The 25,159-nt window shown below is 37.4% G+C and overlaps 1 protein-coding gene across 3 annotated transcripts in view; it reads left to right on the plus strand.

Moving 5' to 3' along the window:
• Herc5 (HECT and RLD domain containing E3 ubiquitin protein ligase 5) overlaps positions 1 to 25,159 on the plus strand; it is a 53,572-nt gene that overhangs the window by 14,843 nt on the left and 13,570 nt on the right. For 2 of the 3 annotated variants that reach the window (XM_015484546.2, XM_048813600.1), the window contains 10 exons: positions 1,049 to 1,142; positions 4,398 to 4,587; positions 6,396 to 6,550; positions 13,134 to 13,247; positions 14,295 to 14,402; positions 16,169 to 16,339; positions 16,920 to 17,069; positions 17,659 to 17,825; positions 23,764 to 23,830; positions 24,686 to 24,756. In XM_015484546.2, the coding sequence (XP_015340032.1) occupies positions 1,049 to 1,142; positions 4,398 to 4,587; positions 6,396 to 6,550; positions 13,134 to 13,247; positions 14,295 to 14,402; positions 16,169 to 16,339; positions 16,920 to 17,069; positions 17,659 to 17,825; positions 23,764 to 23,830; positions 24,686 to 24,756 (1,287 nt within the window). The remainder of the gene's footprint in view (positions 1 to 1,048; positions 1,143 to 4,397; positions 4,588 to 6,395; positions 6,551 to 13,133; positions 13,248 to 14,294; positions 14,403 to 16,168; positions 16,340 to 16,919; positions 17,070 to 17,658; positions 17,826 to 23,763; positions 23,831 to 24,685; positions 24,757 to 25,159) is intronic. The other variant, XM_048813599.1, reaches the window with a different exon arrangement.

Here is a 25,159-nt window from a genome sequence, read left to right on the forward strand (position 1 = left end):
AGAGTTTATTTCTGCTGGGCACGATGGCACATGTCTTGAATGCCAGCAGTCTGGAGGATCACAAGTTCAAAGCTAGCCTCACCAATGGCAAGGCGCTAAGCAACTCTGGGAGACCCTGTCTCTAAATACAGAATACAAAATAGGGCTAGGAATGTGGCTCAATGGTTGAGTGTCCCTGAGTTCAATCCCCAGTACCAAAAAAAAAGAATTTATTCCTACTTTCATATATGCAATATATGTATTAACAAAGAATATGCTTGATTTTAATTTTAGACAATGAATCTGTTCTGTTCAGCATCAATCATAATTCATAAGACACATTTAATTGATAATTTTCTCTTGAGATACTAAGAATTTACTTCTCTGACGCCTCTTCTGTGTTGGGTGACTACAGGGTATTAGGGATCGAACCCACAGATACTCTACCACTGAATTACATCCCTAGCCCTTTTTATTTTCTATTTTGAGACAAGGTCTAAGTTGCTGATGCTGGATTCAAAATTGTGACCTCCTGCATCAGCCTCCTGAGTTGCTGAAATTACAGGCATGCTGAAGCCCCTTCTTTTAGACCCCATTTTCAGTTCATGTAATTGGAAGAGCTGGTCACATTTTTCTGGAAACAGAAAAAAAATTTATCTTTTTTTTTTTTTCTTAGAAGATATTTTTTACTTAAACATTCTTTTCTTCTACGGTGCTGGAGATGGAACACAGGGCCTTGTTCATACTAAGCAGGTGCTCTTATAACTAAGCTATGTACCCCCATGCCTGATTATTCATTTTAGATAACATGATATCTGAATTACAGTCTTGAGGAATACATGATTAATGCAGCCTTGATATTTTGGGGCATTTTAGAAATACCCGTATTGTATACTACAGTTGTGTTTGTGTTTAGCCAAATTATTATAAAATTGAGGAAAAAAGTAATTGTACTGAAATGGGGCAAGCTCTAGAAGAAACTGTGTCTAGATAGATAATCTAATAAAATACTTCTTTTTGAAGTGTCCTTTCTCATTTACTTATCTATCTATTTATTTATCTTCTACAGAATAGCTGCTGAAACCATGTTTATACATTCTGACTTAAATAAAGCAAGAAACACCTTTAAGGAATTAACCCAAAAGGACTGGATCGCTAACACGGTGGTATTCTTCAGAGTGTTATTTGGAGAAAGAAAATGCACTGGAACTTATAAGAATCCAAAGTTTCAGAAGAAATGTTTTCTTTTAAGAGATTCTCTGAGACCCTGTAATTCAGCCAGGTTAAGTTAAACTGAGATAGCATTTAGAGTTTCCCCATTTAGGGTGAAATAATTGACATGGCAGTCACATAGGTTACAAATAGTCTAAATAGTGCTCCATACACAAACACATACACACATACATGCATACAATTCTGGAGTGAATTTTTTCAATTCAGGGCTTTCGAAGGCTATTTAAGGATTGTTGAGTTTGGCACACTAGAATCAGAACAACATTTTATATGCAATTCTTTTAAGCATAAATACAGAAATGAGAACACTTTTTTCCTAATATAAACATCTCCCTCATCTTTTCTAATATAAACATTCTTCCTCTCTGTTTTGTTTATACTTCTCCCTTTTCTGTAGGTTCTAGAATATTCTTGTTCTTTCTGGGACTGTTACTTCCTGCTCCAACCCTGTTATTACTGTCTTTAGGTTTTCCACTTGCAAATGTTGCAAACATGCTTCCTTTATTAACAGCCCTTTTTGATGCAGGCTGCATTATTTCCCTATTCTGTTTTACTGGTTCATCTTGGGGTAGTACTTCCTGTAGTCTCAATCTTTTTTTTTTTTTTTTTTGTCTTTTTTTAACATCTGGTTCCTTCTTTTTCTTCCTGTATGCTCCCTCCTCTCCTCCTTGCCCCCACCCCCTTTTTCTGTTTTTCTGTCTCCTATTTCTTTGATTTTTCTGTCCCTCTCTGGCTTGCTCTCATTCCTCCCGTGTCTCTGCTCCTTTGCCCCTTCTGTTGCTCTGTCTGCCACAGTGCATGCTGTGTCTTAGCTGCAATTGACCTTCTCTCATACTTTTCTTTCAAGACGATAAGGAAAGGGGTTTTTTTGTTTTTTATTTTTGTGAGGTTGGTTTTGTTTTTTTTGTTTTTGTTTTTGGTTTTGGTTTTTTTTTTTTTTTGGTAACAGGGAGAGACAGGGTCTCACCTAGTTGCTTTGAGCCTCACTATGTGGCTGAGGCTGCCTTTGAACTCATGCTACTCCTGCTTCACCCTCCCAGGCCGCTGGGATTACAGACATGCACCACCACGCCCAGCCAGGGAAGTGTAATTCTGTTAAGTTCGGGAGAAACATGGGCCAGTTAGAGATTGGAAACAAAATGAACCCCTATGGCCAATTTTATCAGCATTTATTCTTGCTTATTTACTTTGACTCTTTGAATTCCTCCTGTCAAGGTCAGTTTAACTTTTTCGATAAGATTCTGAGTCACTGCTGCTGAATGCAGCCATAGAAAAGTCAACCAAAAGCAGGTGTGACAGGGAGGGGTTGGATCAGCTCATCACTTGGGGTCCTCCTTGCATACTAATTACACTTTGGTTATGCCAGAAGAATAGCATAGGATGGGTGATATACTCAGAGGGCATTTTTCACATCCAGAAGGGGAGAGTCATTAGATTAGAAGACCTAAGATGTTCCTTTTTATCTTGAGATTTGGTAATATGGACTCACAAACTTTTGGCATTTGTTCATTTATTCAGCAAACATTTAATTGTGTGCTTGGGTGCACTGCATGATGATTTTTACCCGCTTTGGTACCCAGAATTGAACACAGGGGTGCTAAACTACTGAACCACGTCCTCTGCCCTGTTTGTTTTTTATTTTGAAACAGGGTCTTGCTAATTTGTTGAGGGCCTTGCTAATGAACTTGCAATCCTCCTGCCTCAGCCTCCCAAGTCAGTGGGATTACAGGCATACACCACTGCGTCCAGCTAAATTCTTGATGAAAAATGAAAAAAGACATGCTACTGTCCTTTGGAATCTCATGGTTTAGTGAGGGAGACAAGACACCTGTGTAGACACTAGTGATCATGCTTCCCCTAGTCCCTAGCTTAGAATTGGTGTACAATAAATATTTTCAGGTAAATGCAGTTGTTCCTAAGGTCACTTCTACTTAATGTACTGAAAACAAGCTACCCAGAGGAAGGAGCTCACCAGGGGTGTAGGGAAGCCCTTCAAGGCAGCAGGAAAGGTGTACCCCGAAGTAAATGCAGTGTGTGAAGCAGTGACATTGGCTTGATATCTGACTATAGTTCTAGAGATTGGAGTGGGTTTGGAGGTTGGAGGCTGTGGCTGGTGAGGAGAGGTAGGAGTGTGTTTGTTGTGCCATTGAGGTATTAAGTAGAGTCATCAGAACTATGCCACTCCAAGGACTAAACTTCATAGTGGGAACTCAATGTGTGATATAAAAATAAACATAAGAATTTGCATATTTAGAGCTGTCGTTTAGTATATCATAATTTAGTAATCAAATGTTTGGACATTGAAGGGACTAAAGATGTGGCTCAGTGGTAGAGTGCTTGCCTACCATGCACAAGGCCCTGGGTTCAATCCCCAGCACCACCAACACAACAAAAGAGTATGAATATTAGAGTCAGAAAGATTCAGGAGAGAATCTCACGTAGCTGTGTGACCATGAGCAAGTTACTTAATTTCTCTGAAGTACAGATTTCTCATCTATAAAATGGGTTTAATAACATCTTTGTTATAAGAGAAGCTGTATTTATTAAATAACTTAATTAATATATAATATCTAACAAGTAGGACTTCATAAATACTAGTTTAAAGGGGCTTTTAAATTAATGCTGCTTTACACACATAGCAAATAAAAATTCAGAATTCAATTTGGGTTTTTCCTGAAAGGTTAGATCCAAATCAGGGAAACTATAATTAGAGGCACTAGAAACAAGCATTCATGGAAGAGACAAGGTCCTATGCGAAGATAATAGGAACCACATTGTGTTGAGAGTTTTATTTTGTTTACGTTATTGGATTCAGACACATTCTTCTTTTTTCAGAAAATGGGGTGTCACGGTGTGAACCAGAGGGCAGAGTGTAGTATAAATTATTGGGAAAGCTGCCTATTCTGAATCCGTTGTTCATTCAGTGTCATCCTCACACCTGTGGTTTCTTCCTGATCTCATTCATGTGCCCAACATTGAACAGTGGGAATACTTGTCCCGTATCTGTACCTCTGTATTAGGGAACCTTGGCAAGATGGGTTGTCAACGTGAGTTTCAGGGAAACTAAACGAATATTCAGATTTCCTTCTGGAGCGAAACTCCAGGTTCTACACTGTTTGAACTGATGGTGTGGTACCCAGTTCCTGAGTTTTGAATGCCTTTTCTCTCATTCTTGCTGACCACAGATAACTACCTGCCTCAGAGATAATCTGCTCAAAAATCTGCCATTTTGTTTTCTACACCAAGAAGCTTTAGAAATATTTTTCCTTCTCCCAGAGTGTCCAGTGATGCATGATTTTAACAACTGGGAGAGCCTGGTGGTTCCGTTTGCAGAGACTATTTGTAAAATGAGTGACCAGTCACTAGGGATTCTGGGTAAGAGTGATGGTTTATGATTGAATATACTTCACACATCTTAATGGAAAGACATGCCTGGTTACATGCTAAAATTTTAACAGAATGTAGATATAATAATATATTCAGGTGTTACAGTTTATATTCTTAGCATACTCTTAAAGATGCTATAATAATTACTGTGGTCATTTAAAATGATTATTCTAGTACTTTTTTAGAGTTCTTGGAATATACATGCTTGGCTTGATCATGAGGTCCTTCTTCCCGAACATTTCATTATAAATTTTTTCACAAATACAAGGAAGATGAAAGAACAGGAGAGCAATTACCCATGTATCTTCTACCTTAGAGTCATCAACAATGAATGTGTGGTCATTTGTGCTTTCTCTTCTATTCAGATTACCTTTTAGTTTTGCTTAACTATTTGAAAGTAAGTTGAGGACGTGAGATTTTGCTCATTTCAGCATTAATATTGAATGTCCATTAACTTCATATGATCATCAAACTTAAGAAAATTAGCCATAATTCCGTGATACCACCTTATATCTAGGCCATATTGAAATTTTCTCAGAAAATATTTTACAGCTTTTTTGTCTTTTTAAGAATTCAAATCCGGGGCTAGGGTTATGGCTCAACGGTAGAGTGCTCGCACATTCAAGGCCCTGGGTTCAATCCTCAGCACCACATAAAAATAAATAAATAAATAAAATAAAATTTTGTGTACAACTACAAAAAAAAAATTTTTTTTTAAAGAATTTAAATCCATTGTTTTGTGGATTGTATCACATCCTGATTGTCTAGGCATGAATAGATTTTAACAAAGATTTTTGACATACCCAGTATATTCAGTACTTGGTATGTCCACTCTTCAGATTTTATTCAATCTAAACAGCATTAAATCTAAACTTCCCCGGGGTGGTGTTGCAAGCCTGTTACCCCAGCAGTTTGGAAGGCTAAAGCAGGAAGATCACAAGTTCAAGGCCAGCCTCAGCAATTTAGTGAGGCCCTAAGCAACTTAATGAGACACCTTCCCCTTCAAAAATTTAAAAAGTGTTGGGAATGTAGCTCAGTGGTAAATCCTAGCACCCAAAATAAACTGTATTGTAAGTGATGAAAAGATATTTTAGAGTGGTTATATGGTTTTAATTTTTTAAATGAAATATGTGTTCTAAGAATTAAGAGTTTGAGTCATAAACGGTTCTTGATTTAACAATATGCTTTTTCATCTAGGCAAAGAATGTGATTAATGTCTGCATTTTTTTCACAAATTGGTTAGAACAAGTTTTTCTTTTTTAACAATAAAAGAGTGTTTTTGTTGTTTTAAGATTTTTTTTTAGTTGTAGATGGGTACCATACCTTTATTTTATTTATTTATCTTTATGTGGTGCTGAGGATCGAACCCAATGCCTCACACATACTAGGCAAGTGCTCTACCACTGAGCTACAAACCCAGCTAAAGGAGTTTTTTCAGGATGTAAAAATCTTGGGCTGGGGATGTGGCTCAAGCGGTAGCAAGCTCGCCTGGCATGTGTGCGGCCCGGGTTCGATCCTCAGCACCACATACAAACAAAGATGTTGTGTCTGCCGAAAACTAACTAAATAAATAAATATTAAAAAAAAAAAATCTAGTATTTCTTAGTCCTTTTGAAATGCTTGTGTATTAATTACAATTGTATTTATTCACTGGTTTATTACAAATGTGTTTTGATAATTATGACATGTAAAAAAATTTTGGTATGAATTTGGGGCACTGTTGACCCCCTTTTTTTCTAAGAATCCAAGAGAAATTACCTACTAGCAATTACATTTGTCTTCTTTTAATTCCTCAGAAGAGTATTGGGCAACTCTGCAAGAATCCACTTTCAGAAACCTGGTTCAGATGTTTATGAAAGCCATCAACTTTCAGCTGCATTACTGGACTGAAAACAGTGAGAATAACTGTCACCTTAAAGCTCTACTAGAAATTTTGGAAAAGCTGCATAGGGTAAGGGTTCATTTAGAAACCTCCATGTCTGTAGTTGGCAATTATAGTTGATTCTCTTTTAATTGGCCTGAATTTTAAGCAGGCTCATGAAACATAAGAAGTTTATATTGCCTTTTTCTTTTTTCTCTTTTAATAAAAAGGAAAAACTGTTTTATTGCTTTCCTAGCAAAGGAGAAACACAAGACTCTTATCCCTGAGTCTCTTGATTCTGCCCATGGTGGGGGTGGGGTTTAAAGAGGAAATTCAAAGGCTGCATTCCAGGTGTTCTCTGTCTGGGGTTGTAATTCACTTGTTAAATTAGGAGAGAGTAATTTCTTAGGTCTTCTGGTGGCATCCCCAAGTCAGTCCCTTTCTTTGGCTTGTTGTATGCTCAAGAGCAGGTAACTCTGCATAGGATGGTGAAGAAAGGTAATCTGTTTCCTGGAGAATTGGAGAGGAGATGAGGGAAGGAGAGGGAGTGAGGAAGAGAAAGAACATGTTCGTTTTAAAAATAAGTCACAGTGGCAGAGCAGCAAGAGCTATATTCAAAGCATAAAGCAGACCACTGTTACATTTCCCCGCTGACAACTTTTACATTCCATTTCTATGGGAAAATGAGCAATGACATCTCCAAGCTTCTTCCCTCTAGAAGAGGGTGAAATTGTGGGGAAGTGGCCTGAAGTCCTTGTTCTCCATCAGGTGTAGATTGCTATTTTTTAATGTTGTGTTTTATAAATTACATCATTGACATAAAGGATTATTCCATTTGGCCCTCCATGTCTGTGGGTTTCACATCCAGGGATTCAACTGAGAATTTAAAAGCATTTGAAAACAAAAATCACATCTGTTCTGCACATGTGCAGACTTTTTTTTCCCCCCCTTTTCATTATTCCCTAAATAATACAGTATAACAGCTATTCCTGCAGCATTAATGTTACATTAGATATCAAGTATCTAAATATTTAAAGTACATGAGAGGTTATGTTTAGGTTACATGAAAATGCTGTGCCGTTTTAAATAAGGGACTTCAGCAGCTATGGATTTTGGTATCTCTAGGGGTCCTTGAACCAATCTCCCATGGATCCTAAGGGATAACTGGATATAATATATATGTACAGAAGATACAGAAATAGATATAATATCTATTTGAAGAAAGGTAATAAACAAACATCAGATACCTAAAACATAAAACATTTCCAATACTTTTGAAAATGCTGGTATATCCCTTAGAGATCACACTCTCTCTACTTCCCAGAGGTAGCTGTGAACCTGGATTTGGGGTTAATCATTTCCTTTCTCTTTCTGTTTTATGACTATATATATGTGTGTCTGTAGGCATTATGATGTTTATTTTTGCTGTTTTCAAAATTTATATGAATTATATTCAATATTTTGTTTTATAGATTACTCCAGATAATATTAATTGCCTGTATTTCATTCATTTCCATCGTATACTGCGGTCCATTCTCTAGTACAAGCTGTAATACATGCATTCCAGTATTGATGACTGCATATGCTTTTTCAGTTCCTTGGTTCAGTTTGGTTTGGTTTGGTTTTGGAGTGGGTATTCCCTTATGAGAAAACATATTGTTATAAGTATTTTCATACTTATCTCTTGGTTTTCTTGGGCCAAGAGTTGATTTTTTTGTTTTCATAGCTGATTCTGGAATTGATAGGTTATGGAAATATGTGTTCTTTTTTAATAGTGACAAACTGTTTTCTGAAATGACTATAATCAATTTAATTTTTCTCTAGGAGATTATGAGAATTCCTGTTGTTCCACATCAGGCTTTAAAATTTAGAAGACATGTTTTATATGAAATGATACCAAATTATGATTTTAAATGAACTTCCCTGGTTCTAATGTATTAGAGCATATTTTACATGTTTACAATTGCAATATTTGTTTCCTCTTCTCTGAAATGTCTGTCCTTGAATCATGTTCATTTTACATGGATATTTGCCTTGGCTAAAGGAGTATTTTTAAATTTTAGACACTAATCCTTTGTTAATTATTTGTGTTATAAATATTGAGCACTGGTTTATAGCTTGTCTTTCACTCTGTAGTGTTTTTTAACAAAGCTTATTTTTTATTTATTTATGCATTTGTTTGTTTATTTATAGTACTGTAGATTGAACCCAGAGGTGCTTAACCATTGACCTATATCTCTCTTTTTTCTTTTCTTTTTTTCTTCTTTTTCTTTTTGGTACCAGAAGTTTAACCCATAGGTACTTTACCACTGAGGTACATCCCCAGTCCTGTCTATCTATTTATTTTGAGATAGGATCCTAATAAGTTGCTGAGGGCTTCCCTAATTTGCTGAGTCTGGCCTTGAATTTGCAATCCTCCTGTCTCAGCCTCTCAAGTTTCTGGAATTACAGGTGTGCACCATTGCACCTAGCCCCAACCCTTATTCTTATTTTTCATTTTTAATAGGGTCTCACCAAGTTTCCCAGGCTGGTCTCAAACTTGAGATCCTCCTGTTTAAGCCTCCTGAGTAGCTAGGATTACAGATATATACCATTGCACCTGGCACTAGATAGTCTTCAGAGGATGATAGCCAAGGCCAGAGGAAGAAGATACCTGGAAACAGATATTTAGAATATTAGAAATCTAACAAACAGGGCTGGGGTTATGGCTTAGTGGTAAAGTGCTTGCCTAGCATGTGAAAGGCACTGGGTTCGATCCTCAGCACTACATAAAAATAAATTAAGGTATTGTGTTCATCTAAACTAAGAAGAAAAAAAATCAAATGTACTTATTAAAAAGAAAGAAACAAACCTAACTAACAAACTGTTAAATGTACTCTATCCTCCCTCCTAGAAAAATAAAACCTAATAATGACAGCGGAAGCTAGGGTGGAACTTAGAAATTTCAGGCTCCTTATAGCATTCTACACTGAAAAAAGTGGCAGCTCAGACAGGTCCCTCACTGAGCCCTCTGTACTTCTTTTCTTACGTGGGTCTTATCCCTGCACAGTGAGGAATGTCACATGACTGTATGTGAATGCTTCCACCCACATGCCCTGGCTTCATCCACCTCTACCACAAGTACTTCTTGGCCAGCCCTGAGACTTGGAGTGTGACAGAGTCCACTCTCCACCAACCAAGCAGGTCGTAGAGGCTGGTGTGGAACCACTGTGTAAGATATGTGGGCTATAAGTAGACAGATCATTGTGGCTCTTGTCTAGATCTAGAGGAAAATGCTTTTAGTTTATTCCTTCAGAATTTAGTATTTAATCTAATTGAAAATTGATATCAAATTTATATTGATTGTTTTTCACATGGAAAATAATTAGTAACCATTAATTTAAATAGTGCCCTTTCCCCACTGATGGGAAGTTCAAGCTTGGGCACTGTCATAATTCAGGTTTCTATGTGTGGCATTCATTTCTGGGCTCATTGCTGTATTACTGGCCATTTCTGACTCTCTTCTGATTGTTTATATCTGGTAAGAGAAGTACCCCTACTTTGTTTTTGAAATGTATTTTTGGATATGTTTTGCACTTGCCTCTTCTGTATAAATTTTAAAGTTGATTTGTCAAATTACACATATACAAAAAAAATCTTATTGGGAATTTGACTGGAGTTACATTGAATCCATATTTCACTTTAGGGAGAACTGTATCTTTACTATGACTGTGAAAGTCTTGGATTTTTTTAATTGGTTCCGAGATACTTAATCATTTTTAGGCTATTGTAAATCATGATTTAAAAATTATAGGGGCTGGGGTTGTGGCTCAGCAGTAGAGCACTTGCCTCACACAGTGTGAGGTAATGGATATAAAAATAAATAAACAAAATAAAGGTATTGTGTCCATCTACAACTAAAAAAAAAAAATTTTTTTTTTTTTAATTATATTATGACCAGGCACTGTGGCACACACTTGTAATCCCAGCGGCATGGGCAAGTGACTGAAGCAGGAGGATCTCAAGTTCAAAGCCAGTATCAGCACCTTATAAGAACTTGTCTCAAAACAAAAAAATTTTAAAAGGGCTGGGGATGTGGTTTAGTGAGGGCTCAGTGAGGGACCTGAAATGTACGTAGATAAATAAATTATGTTACTAGCTTATGGGAACATATTAATTTTTTATTTATTTTTATTTTTGGTAGTGCTAGTATCAAACCCAAGGCCTTGTGCATACTAGTCTAAAACTCTACCACTGAAATACACACCCCTAGTCCCAGAATTCATTGATTTTTAAATATTGATTCTTATATCAGTTACTGCTGAATTCCCACATAGATCTTATGATTTATCTGAAGATGCTTTTGAATTTGCTGGGTTTTTTGTTTTCACTTTTTACTACTTTCCCTTATTACACTGGATAGGCAGTAGAGTGCAAATAGAAGTGGTAGTAATAGCAGGTACTTTGTCTTGTGATTTTAAAGGAAATGTTTTGCATGTCACTATTAAATAGAATATTTATTACATGGTTTTTGAAAATAAAATATACCTTTAATGGTATGAGGATGTGCCCTCCTTTTCAAAGTTGTTGCATATTTTAAATTTAAGCCAATAATTGATGCTGTCCTACTGAGATTCCAGTTATATTAGACCATCTCACTGAATATCACTATGTGTCTCTAGCTTTCTGTCTTATTTTCCATCTCTTTGTCTCTCTGTACTCCATTCTGGATGATGATTGTTTTTTGAGGGGGACTAAACTCAGGGGCACTCAACTGCTGTGCCACGCCCCAGCCCTATTTTGTATTTTATTTTTATTTAGAGACAGGGTTTCCTGAGTTGCTTAGTGAATTGCAGTTACTGAGGCTGGCTTTGACCTGTGGATCCTCCTGCCTCAGCCGCCCAAGCTGTTGGGATTACAGGAATGCACCACCACACCCAGCCATTCTGGATGACTTCTTCAGCCTTGTCTTCCATTTCATGAATTCTCCTTTCAGTTACTTCTTTCTGCTATTAAAACTACCCTTTACTTTTTTATTAATTTTAAGTATGAATGTTTTTCATTTTCAGACATTGTGATTTGTTCTTTACATTTATTTTCTTGGTCATTTTTTTACTATATATTTTTTCAAGTTTTCCCTTTATTTAAATGTTTATATGTTATAACTCTAATACCTGAAGTATTTACAGGTCATTTCTTATGTCTGCTGAAAGCTCCTCCTGTCTCTCATCATGTGTTTTGTATTTGTGTTGAGAAAGCTTCAGTCACCTTAGAGGTTTATCTTTTGGAATTAGTTGGTGGCTAGGATTTTTTTCAGGGAGAATTTGTTTCTGCTATGTTCCTGCAGATATTTAAATTCTTGGCTTGAAGCGTTTTAGATCCCCAGGTGGTAGGAGTTTAGTGTGCATATTTGTAGGAGAGCTCTAGTAATAACAAGTCCTCTGGGGAATATTTTTTTCCCCAACTCAACACCATTCCAGATTGCTATAGTTTGCCTTATGGCCCTAGGGTTGAGGTGGAGGCAGATTGATAGTGGTGAAGGAAAGAATTTATTTCTAGGTCACCTTCACTCTGATGGCTTCGCCCTTTGGGTCTCAGGTCTGTGGGGATAGGATCTATTGACTCCCTAATTTGAACAGTGTGGTGGACTTTGTGTCCTTTCCCTGAAGGTCAAGTTCACAGGATTTGGCAGATGCCACCCTCACCTCAGTTTTGACCTGACTGTTCCATATCTACTACAAAATCAATAATGACTTTAAAATGTTTTCACAATTTCCCCTGTATTTCTGGTTTTCATTGGATCATCATTGCTAAAGAAAAAAAGCCTTCTATACTATTGAAAATAGTGGCTATCCCAGACTACATTCATTCATTTGTTCCTTTATTTATAGTACTGGGGATTGAACCCAGGGGCCCTTTGCATCCCTAGCCCTTTTGTTTTTTATTTTGAGATAAGGCCTTGCTAATTTGCTGAGGCTGACCTTGAATTTGCAATCCTTCTGCCTCAGCCTCCTGAGTTGCTGGGATTACTGATGTACACCCACCACATCTGGCTCTGTCCTGGATTATTTCTAAAGGTCTTTTTTAAAAATATTTTTATTAGTTGTTGATGAATTTTATTTAATTATTTATTTGTATGTGGTGCTGAGACTCGAACCCAGTGCCTCACATGTACTAGGCAAGTGCTGTACCACTGAGCCACGATCCCAGCCCCTCTAAAGGTTTTGTATAAAAGGGACAGATAATTTTTTTTTTAAATGGGGTTTTTAAAAAGCGAGAAATTTATGGAAGAGCTCAAAGAAGTATCCTCTAAAGAGTTTTTACCACTTACAAAGAAAATCATGAGAAATGCTCAAGCAGTAATGGAAGAAATCCTCAAGGGATTTGTAAATAGTATATTGTTAAGCTCTAGAAGAGTAAGAAATGAAGAACTGACTTTTGCCTTTGGACTTAAAATGCTTTAAAAACTTTCCTCCTAATTTAAAGTAATTGAAAGTTTACCATATCAATTTCTCCTGCTAATTTTTGGGTATTCTTTTTGTTCATGAAAATTGGGGGATTTGGCAATTGGATAGAATTTTACTGTGGTCATTAAGAATCTTTAATTTACTGTTTAGTTCAATAATGTAACTAACAACCATTAAGTAAAATTGTCTTTAAATATAAAGTGTTCTGATGTCACATTTTATTTTAGGTAAACCAAATTAAATATCAACTGTCTGAAGATATTTTCAAACTAGATGTACTCTCAGATTGGCTCAATTTTTATGGAGAAGCATATAGAAGGTCCTGTTGGAAAATGAACTTGGTAAGTTTGGCATGTTTGAGGGGAGAAGATGATCATCAGTGAGTTAATTTAGATATTCTGCGACAACTTTCTCCATGAGTTTCAGAGAAACTTTGCACTCTGTAATTGCACAATTGAAATAGCAGGCTGGTAGGAAGAATAAGACTTATTAAAACCTATGCAGTTTTTTTACCAGAAGCACTGGCAGAAAAGTGATTGTACCTGGGACCAACCAGGTGAGCAGGCCTCAGGGAATGCTATAAGAAGAAGACAAATTTGCTGAAAAAGCAAAGGTAAAACGCTCTGAGAGAACTGGTTGTCTCTGATATTGAGACAACACAGACGGAAGCTCCAGTGCCTTTGGGGGCCCCATGACTCACCAGGCACCAAGAGCCAGCAGTCCATAGCTGCAGCTTTGGGGAGGGGGTCCGGGGGTAAGCACTCTTTGTTTGTTTTTAAAAAATATAGTTCGGAGGTTTGTGATGCCAGTGCTGTAGCTGATTGAGGTTTTTTTCCCTTTCTCTGAAGGTTATCATTCTTTTCCTTCTGGTATATCAACCCTTGCTTGATGAGACATGACTGAGTTAGCCAGCTCTCCACACTGTATCAATCCCCGAGCTGATTCACATTTCAGACACTCAGGTTGCTGTGGGACAGACTCTTTTAGAACATGTCCAAAGTTTATAATTGCTAAATTAAATGGTGCTGAAAATATTAGGCTTATGGGCTGGGGATGTGGCTCAAGCGGTAGCGTGCTCGCCTGGCATGCATGCGGCCCGGGTTCGATCCTCAGCACCACATACAAACAAAGATGTTGTGTCTGCCGAAAACTAAAAAAGAATAAATAAATATTAAAATTAAAAAAATATATATATTAGGCTTATATACCTTTCATTGGTGACATGTTAAATACATTTTCTACAACTAGTACTACTGGCCAGCAATTTTGATCGCTTTGGCTGGAAGTACTGAAACTTTAAAACCAAAAGGGATTTAAGGCTATGAGGTAAGGTGTAAGAGGTCTCTGTTCTTCTAATTTATCAGAATTCTCATCGTTTTCATTTTTAGGATACTTCAGAAGATATGCATTGTGTCATATTCAGTCACTTTCCATTTGTTTTTGATATTCGGTCAAAAACTAAACTACTTTATGCAGACTCAATTCTAAAAATGCAGGTACGAATGCCTAGGTCTCTGTCTTCGTTAATATAAATCACAAGATAAATTCCTTCTTGAGTGTGCCCTTTTTGGGGGGGTGGTAAGGGAGCCCCTGCTGGCAAGGCCACAGCTATGGCATTTAGGAGTTTGTTCTCTAAAGAAAGCCAGGGAAGGAGCTGGGATTGTGGCTCAGTGGTAGAATGCTTACTTAGTATGTGCAAGGCGCTGGGTTCCATCCTCAGCACCACATAAATAAATAAGTAAATGAAAGAAATAAAGGTGTTGTGTCCAACTACAACTAAAAAGAAAAAGAAAGCCAAGAAAACTCAGAATTTAGGTTGCTCAGACCTTAGGCATGTTAGGGCTTCTGTCACAAAGGACAGACCTTGAGCAACTGACCTAGTTGTGATGTTTTTACCTGAAGTTGTCAAGGGAGCCTGTAGTCTTCTGAATAGTACTCAAAAGAAGTATCACTAATCTAGGTGTGATTAGGATTACTTCTAATACTTAAGGAGGTACAATCTAATGGAAAGGTATACAGCAGGAATAAAATGTGACAAAGGAGCCTTGAAATTAGGACCTCTATAGGTAGTACTCTGAGTGTTCCATTTCAATGTACTGTCAGCAGCTTAAGTGGTTTTGTTTGCCAGGACATCTAGCAAAGTGGTTTTGGACCTAAAACTGGACAGGTGAAAGCATTAAAGGGCCTGGGGTATAGCTAGGTTTATGTGGTAGAGCACTTGGCCCTGGGGTCAGTCTCCAGCATCACTCCACACACACCACCACCCCAGAAAAGAAAAATTCACGAGGAAAATATATCAGATAATCCCTGCCTCACTATTGTTTTGAAAGGATTAAATTTGTTAATAAAGCATTTAAAATAGTACCTCGCACAATGTACATTACCCAAAGTAATAGCAATTGCTATCACGTACTCTTATATACAGACATGTATATATGAATGTATAATATTCAAATAAAAGTCCTTAAAATAAGATATTCTCACATAATGCATTTACAAAATAGGATATAATTTATAACTTTTAAGTGTGATCATTCTTGGAATATTTAACAAAGAAAATGAATTTTAAAAAGACACAAAAACTTTGTTTTGCTTCAACTCTCATACCCTATTTTCCCCTGATTTTAAGCAAACTTCCAGTGATAATTTTAGTTCTTTATTATTTATTTATTTTATATGTGGTGCTGAGGATTAAACCCAGGGCCCCACACATAACTAGGCAAGCACTCTATTGCTAGAGCCACAGGCTTCCCAAATTGCCATTTAATTTGAGAATGAACATTCTACCTACCTTAATTTCCTCTATCTCTTCTCTCTCTCTCCTCCCCTAATTATTCCTCTCTTCTATTAACTTCTACCTGGGTTTTTCCTACAGCCTGCTTCCTTTCTAAACATCTGACTTTTAAATGAGAGTTTTATGCTGCAGTGCACTGTCCCAGTGAATACTGTTGAATCTCTCAGCCTTTAAAAACCTAAACATTAATAGTTGTGTTAAGATAAAGTGGTCCAGTAAAACCTACATTTGGTCACTTCCCTACATGTTTAGTTTGGCTCTGCAAAGTATTTTGTTCCAAAGGTCCCACATTTCTTCTGCTTGCTAAGAGCAAATACTGAATGTATTGTTTACTTCCAGGGGTTTATATAAGGCTCATTTCATAAATGCAAGGTGTAATTATAAGTAAAACTGGTTTATTCCATTTTACAAATTTCTACTTAAAGAGGGAAAATAGCAAAATGAAATGAAACATTTTTCTTTCCTTAGGAAAGAAAAATTCGAGCTTACGTGAGTTTGGGAGGAATTATTGAACAAGAAGAATCTGAATTAGCTTCATTGTCCACCTTTAATCTAAGAGTCAGAAGGAATCACTTAATTGAGGATGTTTTGAGTCAGCTCAGTCAATTTGAGAACGAAGACTTGAGGAGAGAGTTGAGGGTAAAGTATAATTATCATTTATAATTCTTGGTGTTGAGAGAAGAAAAAAAGGAAAGGAACAAAGGGTGTTAGAGGAAGTCCTCTCCCTTTGCCACAAGGTGGTCTTTTGGGGCTTTTTCTGGTCCATTGTGTTTCCATTGGTGGTTGTAGCATCTCCTCAGTGCCCTTGGGGTTAAGCAGCAAGTGTACATGCTCTGGCTTTCCAGTTTTTTGAAAATCCTGATATATTTATGATTTGTTTATTTAATTTTTATTATGTTTAATGGACCTGATTACTAAAATAGAGATGCCAGTCAAGGTCTGTTTTATGGTAAAGACTTCAAGGTCTGGGGTATAACAGATTTAGGATGAAATCTGGACTGTGCTCCATAGCTGTTGACAAAAACTTGGGAGAGTTATTGAAATTCTCAAGCCTCATTACCCTCTTAGAGTTAATTGGGAAACTAGATAGGATAAAACAAGTAGGATGCTAACCACAATACCTACTAAAACTTGGGTTCAAAATTGTTACTGACTATTATTACAAAGAGAAACTTCATACAGAGCCCTGGAAGTAATACCTTATTTGCTGTTTCCCCAGGTTTCATTTATTGGAGAAATTGGATATGAATATGACCTTGGAGGAGTCAAGACAGAATTTTTCTATTGTTTATTTGAAGAGATGACCCGGCCAGAATATGGGATGTTTATATATCCTGAAGAGGCCTCCTACATGTGGTTTCCTGACAGGGTGAGCCCTCTTTTCTTTTCTTGTGGTGTTCCATGACCGTAAAAATGTATCATATGCCACAGAAAACTATTTTATGGTAGGAGTTATTGATGTAATTTTGAGATAATCTTATAAGGATTACTAAGCCAAATATGTTTTTGTTCCTGTTATGGTTTTAGTATAATGAAAATGTGGTAGGCACTTAATAACCAAATATATTGATTTAATATCCAAATATAAACCCTAAATATCCTTTTTTTTTTAATACCATGGTTGAACCCAAGGGTGCTTAACCATTAACTGAGCCACATCTCCAGCCCTTTTTTATATTAGATTCAGAAACAGGGTCTTGCTGAGTTGCTTAGGGTCTTGCTAAGTTGCTGAGGTTAACCTTGAATTCACAATCCTCCTTCCTCAGCTTCCCAAGCCACTGGGATTACAGGTGTGCACCACTACACCCAACTAAACCCTAAATGTTCTTACCTCAGAATTTTTGATGTTATTTTGCAATTTGATTTTGTGAAAGTGGAAAAGGAATTTACCTGACATGAACATTTCACTGTAATGAAAAAGAATTCGTAATACTTTGAAATTGTTTTTCTCTTTTCAGCGTAAATTTGAGGAGAAGAGATATTTCTTCTTTGGGGTTCTCTGTGGACTTTCCCTTTTCAACCGCAGTGTGGCCAACATCCCTTTCCCACTGGCACTGTTCAAGAAGCTTTTGGACCAGGTGCCATCACTGGAAGACTTAAAAGAACTCAGTCCTGTTTTGGGAAAGTAAGGAACACAGTCCCCTTAAAAGACCTTATCTAAAATATATTAAGATATTAAGATAAATATTTAAATATTCACACTGCATTGTTATTTCATGTTTGACATTAGCATTTTAGGTACTTTGAACCACTTTTAACTCTGGTAAGAACTGTTGGACAATAGTTTCATGTTCTAAAATTAAGAAGAGTTGATTGTTCCTATGACTTACACCTCGGCACTCAGTATTATCTTTGAGCATTTTCTATGTGGAAAATTTCATGGGCAGACACAATACCTTGGTGCAAAATCGGCTAATGATGTTTATATTAGATGTTTCGTGGTCATCACTTTTTTTTTGGGGGGGGGGTACTCGGGATTGAACCCATGGGTGCTTTACCACTGAGCCACATCCCCAGCTCTTTTTAAGTTTTATTTTGACACAGGGTCTCTCTAAGTTACTTAGGACTTTGATAAGTTGCTGAGGCTGGCCTTAAACTTGCAATTCTTCAGCTTCAGCCTACGGAGTTTCTAGAATTACAGGCATTTGCAACCACACCAGGCTAGTTGTCACCTTTAAAGTAGAAATTTACTTTTTAGTTGAAAGACAAAGTACCACCTGGGAAACATCGGTAACATACATTATTGTCCCTGCTGTGCAACACTTTCCCTACACATCCTTAATACAAATTGAGAAGACAAACAACAAAAGAAACAATAAAATGGCTCACAATTAGAAGGGTGTTCAGTCTCACTAGTGCTCCTGGAGTACATGTTAACATAAGAAGGTATCTGGTGCTTCAAACTGAGAGAGGATTGAGATATTGGTGCTAAATTGTGGTAACAAGGGTTTGGGGAAAGGTTTACTCTTATTCAGGTATTTAATGGAAATGTGAATTAGTGCTCCTTTTTCAGACCAGTGTGACATGGTACTTGTGAAAATTAAAACTGTATATGCCCTTTGACTCAGCAAGTCTACTTCTAAATATTTCACTTTTATAAATATGTAGCCACAGGCTGAGGGTGTAGCTCAATGGTAGAGTGCTTCCCTAACATTCGTGAGGCCCTAGGTTCAGTCCCCAGCGCTGCAAAAAAAAAAAAAAAAGAAGAAGAAAGCAAAACCCTGCAATAGTTTGTGATACTAACCTACATTGTATTATAATTTATAAAAATATAAGAACTACCTAAAATGTCCTTTAATATTTATGTCTATACATATATATATTTGGGGGATGGGTACTGGGGATTGAACTTGGGGGCATTTTACCATTCAACTACAACCCTCATTGGTTTTATTTTGAGAGAAGATCTTGCTAAGTTTCTGAGACTGGCCTCAAACCTATGATTTTCCTGCCTGAGCCTTCCTAGTCACCAGGATTACAGGCAAGTGCCACTATACCCAGCATATTTAGTATATTTATGCAATCAGACACTATAGAGATTTTTAAAATAATGAAAACAGTAATATAATCCTATTATGAATACCTCCATTTTCTAGTTAAGGAAACTGAAACAGAGAGGTTAGGTAACTTGCATAGGACCCCTCAGTGTCAGACCAATGATTTGAACATAGATCTGGCTCCAGAGTCCAACTATTTCTCATTATACTAAATACATTAATAAGACAAGGAAAATGTAATAAAAACACAAGATTTGGAAAGAAGATAAATTTGTCATTGTTTTTATGGCAAATACTGAAGAAGACCTAAATAATACTTATACCTAAGAAGACTTAACTAACTTTAGTCACTTTTATGTATTTTTTAAAATATTTTTTTAGCTATTGGTAGAATTTTATTTTATTTATATGCAGTGCTGAGAATCAAACCCAATGCCTCACACTTGCCAGGCAAGTGCGCTACCACTGAACCACAGCCCCTGCCCCTATATTTTTAACATGCATAAACTCAGTAAATATGTATGTGAATAGCACTTCTCAGATTTTCAAGTTTGAAGATTATCTCAAAATCATTGAAGACCACAAAGAGCTTTTTCTTTTGTTGGTTATATCTGTTGGTATTTACAGTATTAGAAGTTAAAAATGAGAAATGTTTTAAACACAGGAATACACAAACATTCTGTTAGCTATCAGAGCATTCCACAGTTTCACGTAGCCTCTGGAAAATTTCTCTCTACTCATGACACAATGCACAAAGGCAAATAGCATCTTAGTAATATGAAAGTAGTTTTGACCTTGTGAACTCTCTGTAAAATCCCCAAGGTTCCCAGTAGTTCTTGGCCTGAGCCACATTTTGAAAACCACTCACTGATCTCTCTGAATTCTGTAATTCTCCAGTTTTTTTCCCAGTAGACTTTTTATTAAACCTCATAAGCTGATTCTAAAATTTCTATGAATGAGCAGAGGACCAAGAATAGCCAGACATAATTCTTCAGGTAAATAAAGATAGAGAACTTGGCCTACCAGATACCCAGAATTATTGGAAAGCTGTACTAATTAGAACAGCATGTTAATGGTGTAGGGTTTCCAGTGGTGCTGAAGAGAAAGCTCAGAAAATGACTTGGATATATATGTAACTTTGTTAGAGGTTGCATGTTAGATTAATGGAAATAGTATTATTTAATAAATAGATCTGTAAAAAATTATTACCCACCTGGGAGAAAAGTGACAGTAGATCATTGCCTAATGCCTCACACAAAAATCCTCCATGTGGATAAAGGACTTACGTATTCAATGCAAAAATGACTAAAATATAGAAGATGGATATAGATACTGAAGATCTATAGGATAGATTTTTCAAGACATAGAACTAACCTTTAAAGAAAAGATTGATAAATTTAACAACATTAAGATTAAAGAGCTTCTCTGTTCACCAAGAGATAGATACCTTAATGAAACTGGTAGATATTTGAACTCATTTGAGGATAATAGAAAAACGAGAGGGGGAACTGTTGTGGTCTGCCTACCCCATGCTATAGTATTTGGGGGAAAGTCTTTAAGAAATGATTAGATCCCAAGGCAAAGCCCTTTTCAGTGGGATTAGTGCACTTATTCCCCTCTTCTGCCTTGTGAGCGCACATTAAAGGCACCATCTGTGGTGAACTGTCCCCTGCTAGACACAGAATCTGCTGTTGTCTTGATCTTAGCTTCTAGTGAGTGCTATGAGCAATAAATTTCTATTATTTATAAATCATCTTCGTATAAGGTATTTTGTTACAGAATCCAAAATGGATGAAGTCAGAAATGAGAAGACAAGAAGGGGATATTACTATAACAAATACGTGAAACTGTGGAAGTAATTTGCAAGCATCTAGGTAATAGGCAGGGGCTGGAGTTGTTTTGAGATGTGGTTTGGAAAAAGTCTGTAATGCTGCAAACAGACCATGAAGGGCTATTCTGATGAGGACTCAAAAGAGGAAAGTGGTAGAGAAGGCTACAGTCTTCTTGGACATTACCTAAGTGGTTATGATAAAGGTGTTGGGTAGAATATGGACACTATAGGCCATTTGGTACAAGTCTCAAAACAAGTGAGGGATGTTATTTGAAACTGGAGAAAGGGCAGTCCTTATAATAATATGGCAAAAAAGTTAGCTGAATTGTGTTTGTGTTTTAGTATTCTGTGAAAGGTAGAATTTATGAGCAGAGAATTGTGAAAAGAAATTTCTAAGCAAATTGTTGAGGAGCAGTAAGATTTCTTGATTGCTTAAAGTAAAATGTGAGAAGAGAGAAATGATTTAAAGATTGAATTTGTGACGCAGTGATGTACACCTATAATCCCAGCTATTCAGGAGGCTGAGACAGGAGGATCACAAGTTTGATGGGGTTGGCCTGGGCAACTTACTGAGATCCTGTCTTAAAATAAATTTTAAAAAGGACTGAGATGTATCTGAGAAGTAGAGCATCCCTGGCATCAGTCTTTAGTACTTAAAAAAAAAAAAGGAATTTGTACTCAAAGGGAAGTAGAACATAAAGATTTGGGGAAATTTGCGGCCTGGCCATGTTGTAAAAAGCTGAACAGGTGTTTTGGGGGGAGAACACCAAGGGGGTGTGGCCAAGCAATCTTTGGTAAAGAGGGTAGTGTGGATTAACTGGGGCCTGGCACTGTTCACCAAGATGATGGAAAAATGACTGACAGCATTTGTGGAAATCATCAGAGCTTCCATTCAAGGCCTAGGATACAGAACTGTGTCAAAGGAGAGACCCTAGGTATCATCAGACCTCACGGTCTATGCTTGGCACTGTGTCAAATCTCTGCTCCCTGCATTCTAGCACAGTGCTCAGCCAATCCTCCTGGTCTCCACTGAACTTGGGTTTGGTGTGGCTGCAGTGGCCACCCTTCTGGAGTGTACAGGTGGTGCTAGGGGCTCAGGTGCCCCCATATTTTTAAGCGCACAGAGCACACATGCCTGGAGGTATGGCTTCCTTGACAGATTTCAGAGGGTGCCTGACAGAATCATTTGGCCCAGGCAGAGAATTGCCAAGAAGTGAGGCTTCCCTAGAGACCTCAAGACAGTAGAGCCACCAGCAAGCCATTCCAGCCTAAGAGAGCCACAGGTATATGGCTGCCACCATTGAAAGCTGTTAGGTGGACTATGCCTGGCAAAGCTATGGGGGCAGTTTCCAATCCCAGCCCTATCAAAGGTGAGTCATCCAAAGATTATTCTCAGACCTAAAAATTCCATGTTCACCCTTTGGGGTTTTTTGGATTTAACTTGGGAACTGTTACCTCTTTCTCTTGTCTCTTTTCTAGCTTTTTTTTTGGGGGGGGGGGGGGGGGGCAGCACTGGGGATTGAACCCAGGNGATTGAACTCAGGGGCACTTGACCACTGAGCTACATCCCCAGCCCTATTTTGTATTTTATTAGAGACAGGGTCTTACTGAGTTGCTTAATTGCTAAATTGCTGAGGCTGGCTTTTAACTCTCTATCCTCTTGCCTCTGCCTCGCAAGTTGCTGGGATTACAGGCATACACCACCACGCCTGGCCTCTTATCTCTTTTCTAGAATAAGAATGTCACCTATTCTGTCATTGGAAGCAATAACTTGTTTGATTTCACAGGGTCACAGCTAGAGAGTAATTTGCCTCCTTTTCTCCCTAAAAAACAATAAGTATGATCTATTATGTTACAATATTGTAATAAAAGTCTGGTGGAGGTCGGGGAACACAGCTCCAGAGACCTTTCCCAAAGATAGGTGTCCCTTTGGAAATTTCTTTGAAGCTACACCTGTGTCTTTTACATACTTGCACAGATCTGACCATACTGTAGGGGGGACTTCCTCAGCATACCTCACCTACCTCCCTCAGGGTTTGTTGGTGATGGGTTAGTCTCACCTTTTACATTCCCTATGTCTGCCATGTTAGGGTCTGCTTGAATGCTAAATGAATAAACGAGTGTGTAAGCAAAAATCAATGCGAGACATGTGACTTTGAAAGTATGTATAAAGTACCACAGCATGACAGGCTGGAAATCTGAAAAGGCTGGCTCCTGACCTCTTGATGGAAGCTGCTATGAGAGGTGCCTTGAAATTAATAAGATAGTAGAATTTCAGGTTTTTCTTAAGCTCGATGGTACTGGGAAAAGATGGAAGAGAAGGTCCTTTAACTTACTCCTCAGATTTCATGATATCCGATATTGATAGGAAACTTATTAATCTGTGGGTGAAATTCAAAAGCATAAAGAGGGCTGATACCAGTTTGAATAAATTTTGGTGTTAGTAAACATGTTTTCCTTTTCTAGCTAGAAACCTGCATCACTGGGTTAAGAAAGTTAGGGTTGAAGGAAAAGAGCTACAAATCAGAGGGGATCCTACAGATAAGCTTCCTGTGCCTCACATTTTAGCTGAGTTCAGGCCCACTTTAACTGTCAGTCCACAGAAAATGGGTGCCATGAACTTTAATCCCCGCCTTTGGATTAGCTGTACTCATGCCATTAGTTATTATAGATGGTGATCTAAAATATCTAGTGATGAGAGATTACTGTACTTTTAAAACAAAATTCTTTCTTAGGAGTTTGCAGACACTTCTGGATGATGAAGGCAATGACTTTGGAGAAGTATTTTACATCCATTTTAATGTGAGTAACAATAAAAACCCGATAACATTCAGTTTTAGCTTTGATTAATAACCCTTTAGATACTTTACCTAAATGTCACCTTTTACTTAAAAAAAAAAATTCTAAATCATGTTAATGAAAAGAGGTTTTTTCCTTGTTTTTCATTAGTTTGGGTATATTAAATTTTACTATGTAACAACCTACCCTTAAACTTAGTAGCTCAAACATGATTCTGTGTGTCTGGGCTGGGTGAGTGGGGTTGGGTGATCTGCCATGGCCTTTACCACATGCCTGGTGATGGGCAGGTGGATTGGTTTATGGAGTGTCAGCTGAAACAGCTGGTCTTTGTTCCATGTGGGTTCTTATTTACTAATAGGCTAGCCAAGGCTCCTTCACAGGGTAGATAGCAAGCCCAACACACAGCAGCTTCTCAAGTTTCTGCTTCTGTCAGATCCCATTGGCCAAAGTACTGCACATGGCCACCCCAGATTCAATGGCTGAAGATATGCACTCCGCTCTTGATGGGAGGTATTGCCAAGTCACATTGCCCCTTTTAGGGGAAGGGAGGAATTGGTGGTCATTTTGCAAATCTGCCACACTTCTACACGACATGTAAAGCAAATATTGAGTTCTGACAATTTTCTGATTAGTTTGTTAAATCTGATCAGTTAAGATGATTCAAGTTTTGAAAAAAAACTATTTAACATTCTTCATGATGGTTTTTTGTTTATACCTTTCTTCTAGTTTTTAATGACAAAGGTGTACATTCTTACAAATCTTGTAGGAAAAGAGATTCACTCCAAAGTGTTTTTGGTGGTGATAAACTGTTCAGAATTATTTTTGGAGGATGTTATCTGAGTTTATTTGTGTTCACAGTTGCATTGGGACAGAAATGACGTACAATTAATTCCTAATGGAAGCTGCATAGTTGTCGACCAGACCAACAAGTATGTACAAAGAAATAAAGTATTTGGTTTCTATATACATAATATTTATTTCACTAAGCTCTAAAAGTTCTTTTTATTTTGTATAATTTTTTTATTCCTGTTAATCATTTTTCAGTAGGACAGAGGAGTTGTGTGTTGTGAGTATGTCTAGATATGTACACCATGGGGTTCATACTGTAATGAATGGAAATGGCATTCTCAGAAACCTCCCCTTTTCCTCCTGTGTAAAATAATATACTACCAACCTCTTTTTCCCCTTATTTTGCTTTAGTTTTTTTTCCACACTTCACTTGCCTTCAGGATTTATTTGCTTATTTGTCAGTGCATGCCCTCCTCCCCCATAGTGAAAGCTGTGTGGTGGCAGGGACTTGATCTGTATGCTTCACACTGCATGTTCAACCCT

This window comes from Marmota marmota, unplaced genomic scaffold (assembly GCF_001458135.2).
Source record: "Marmota marmota marmota unplaced genomic scaffold, marMar, whole genome shotgun sequence".
Classification (NCBI taxonomy): Eukaryota; Metazoa; Chordata; class Mammalia; order Rodentia; family Sciuridae; genus Marmota; species Marmota marmota.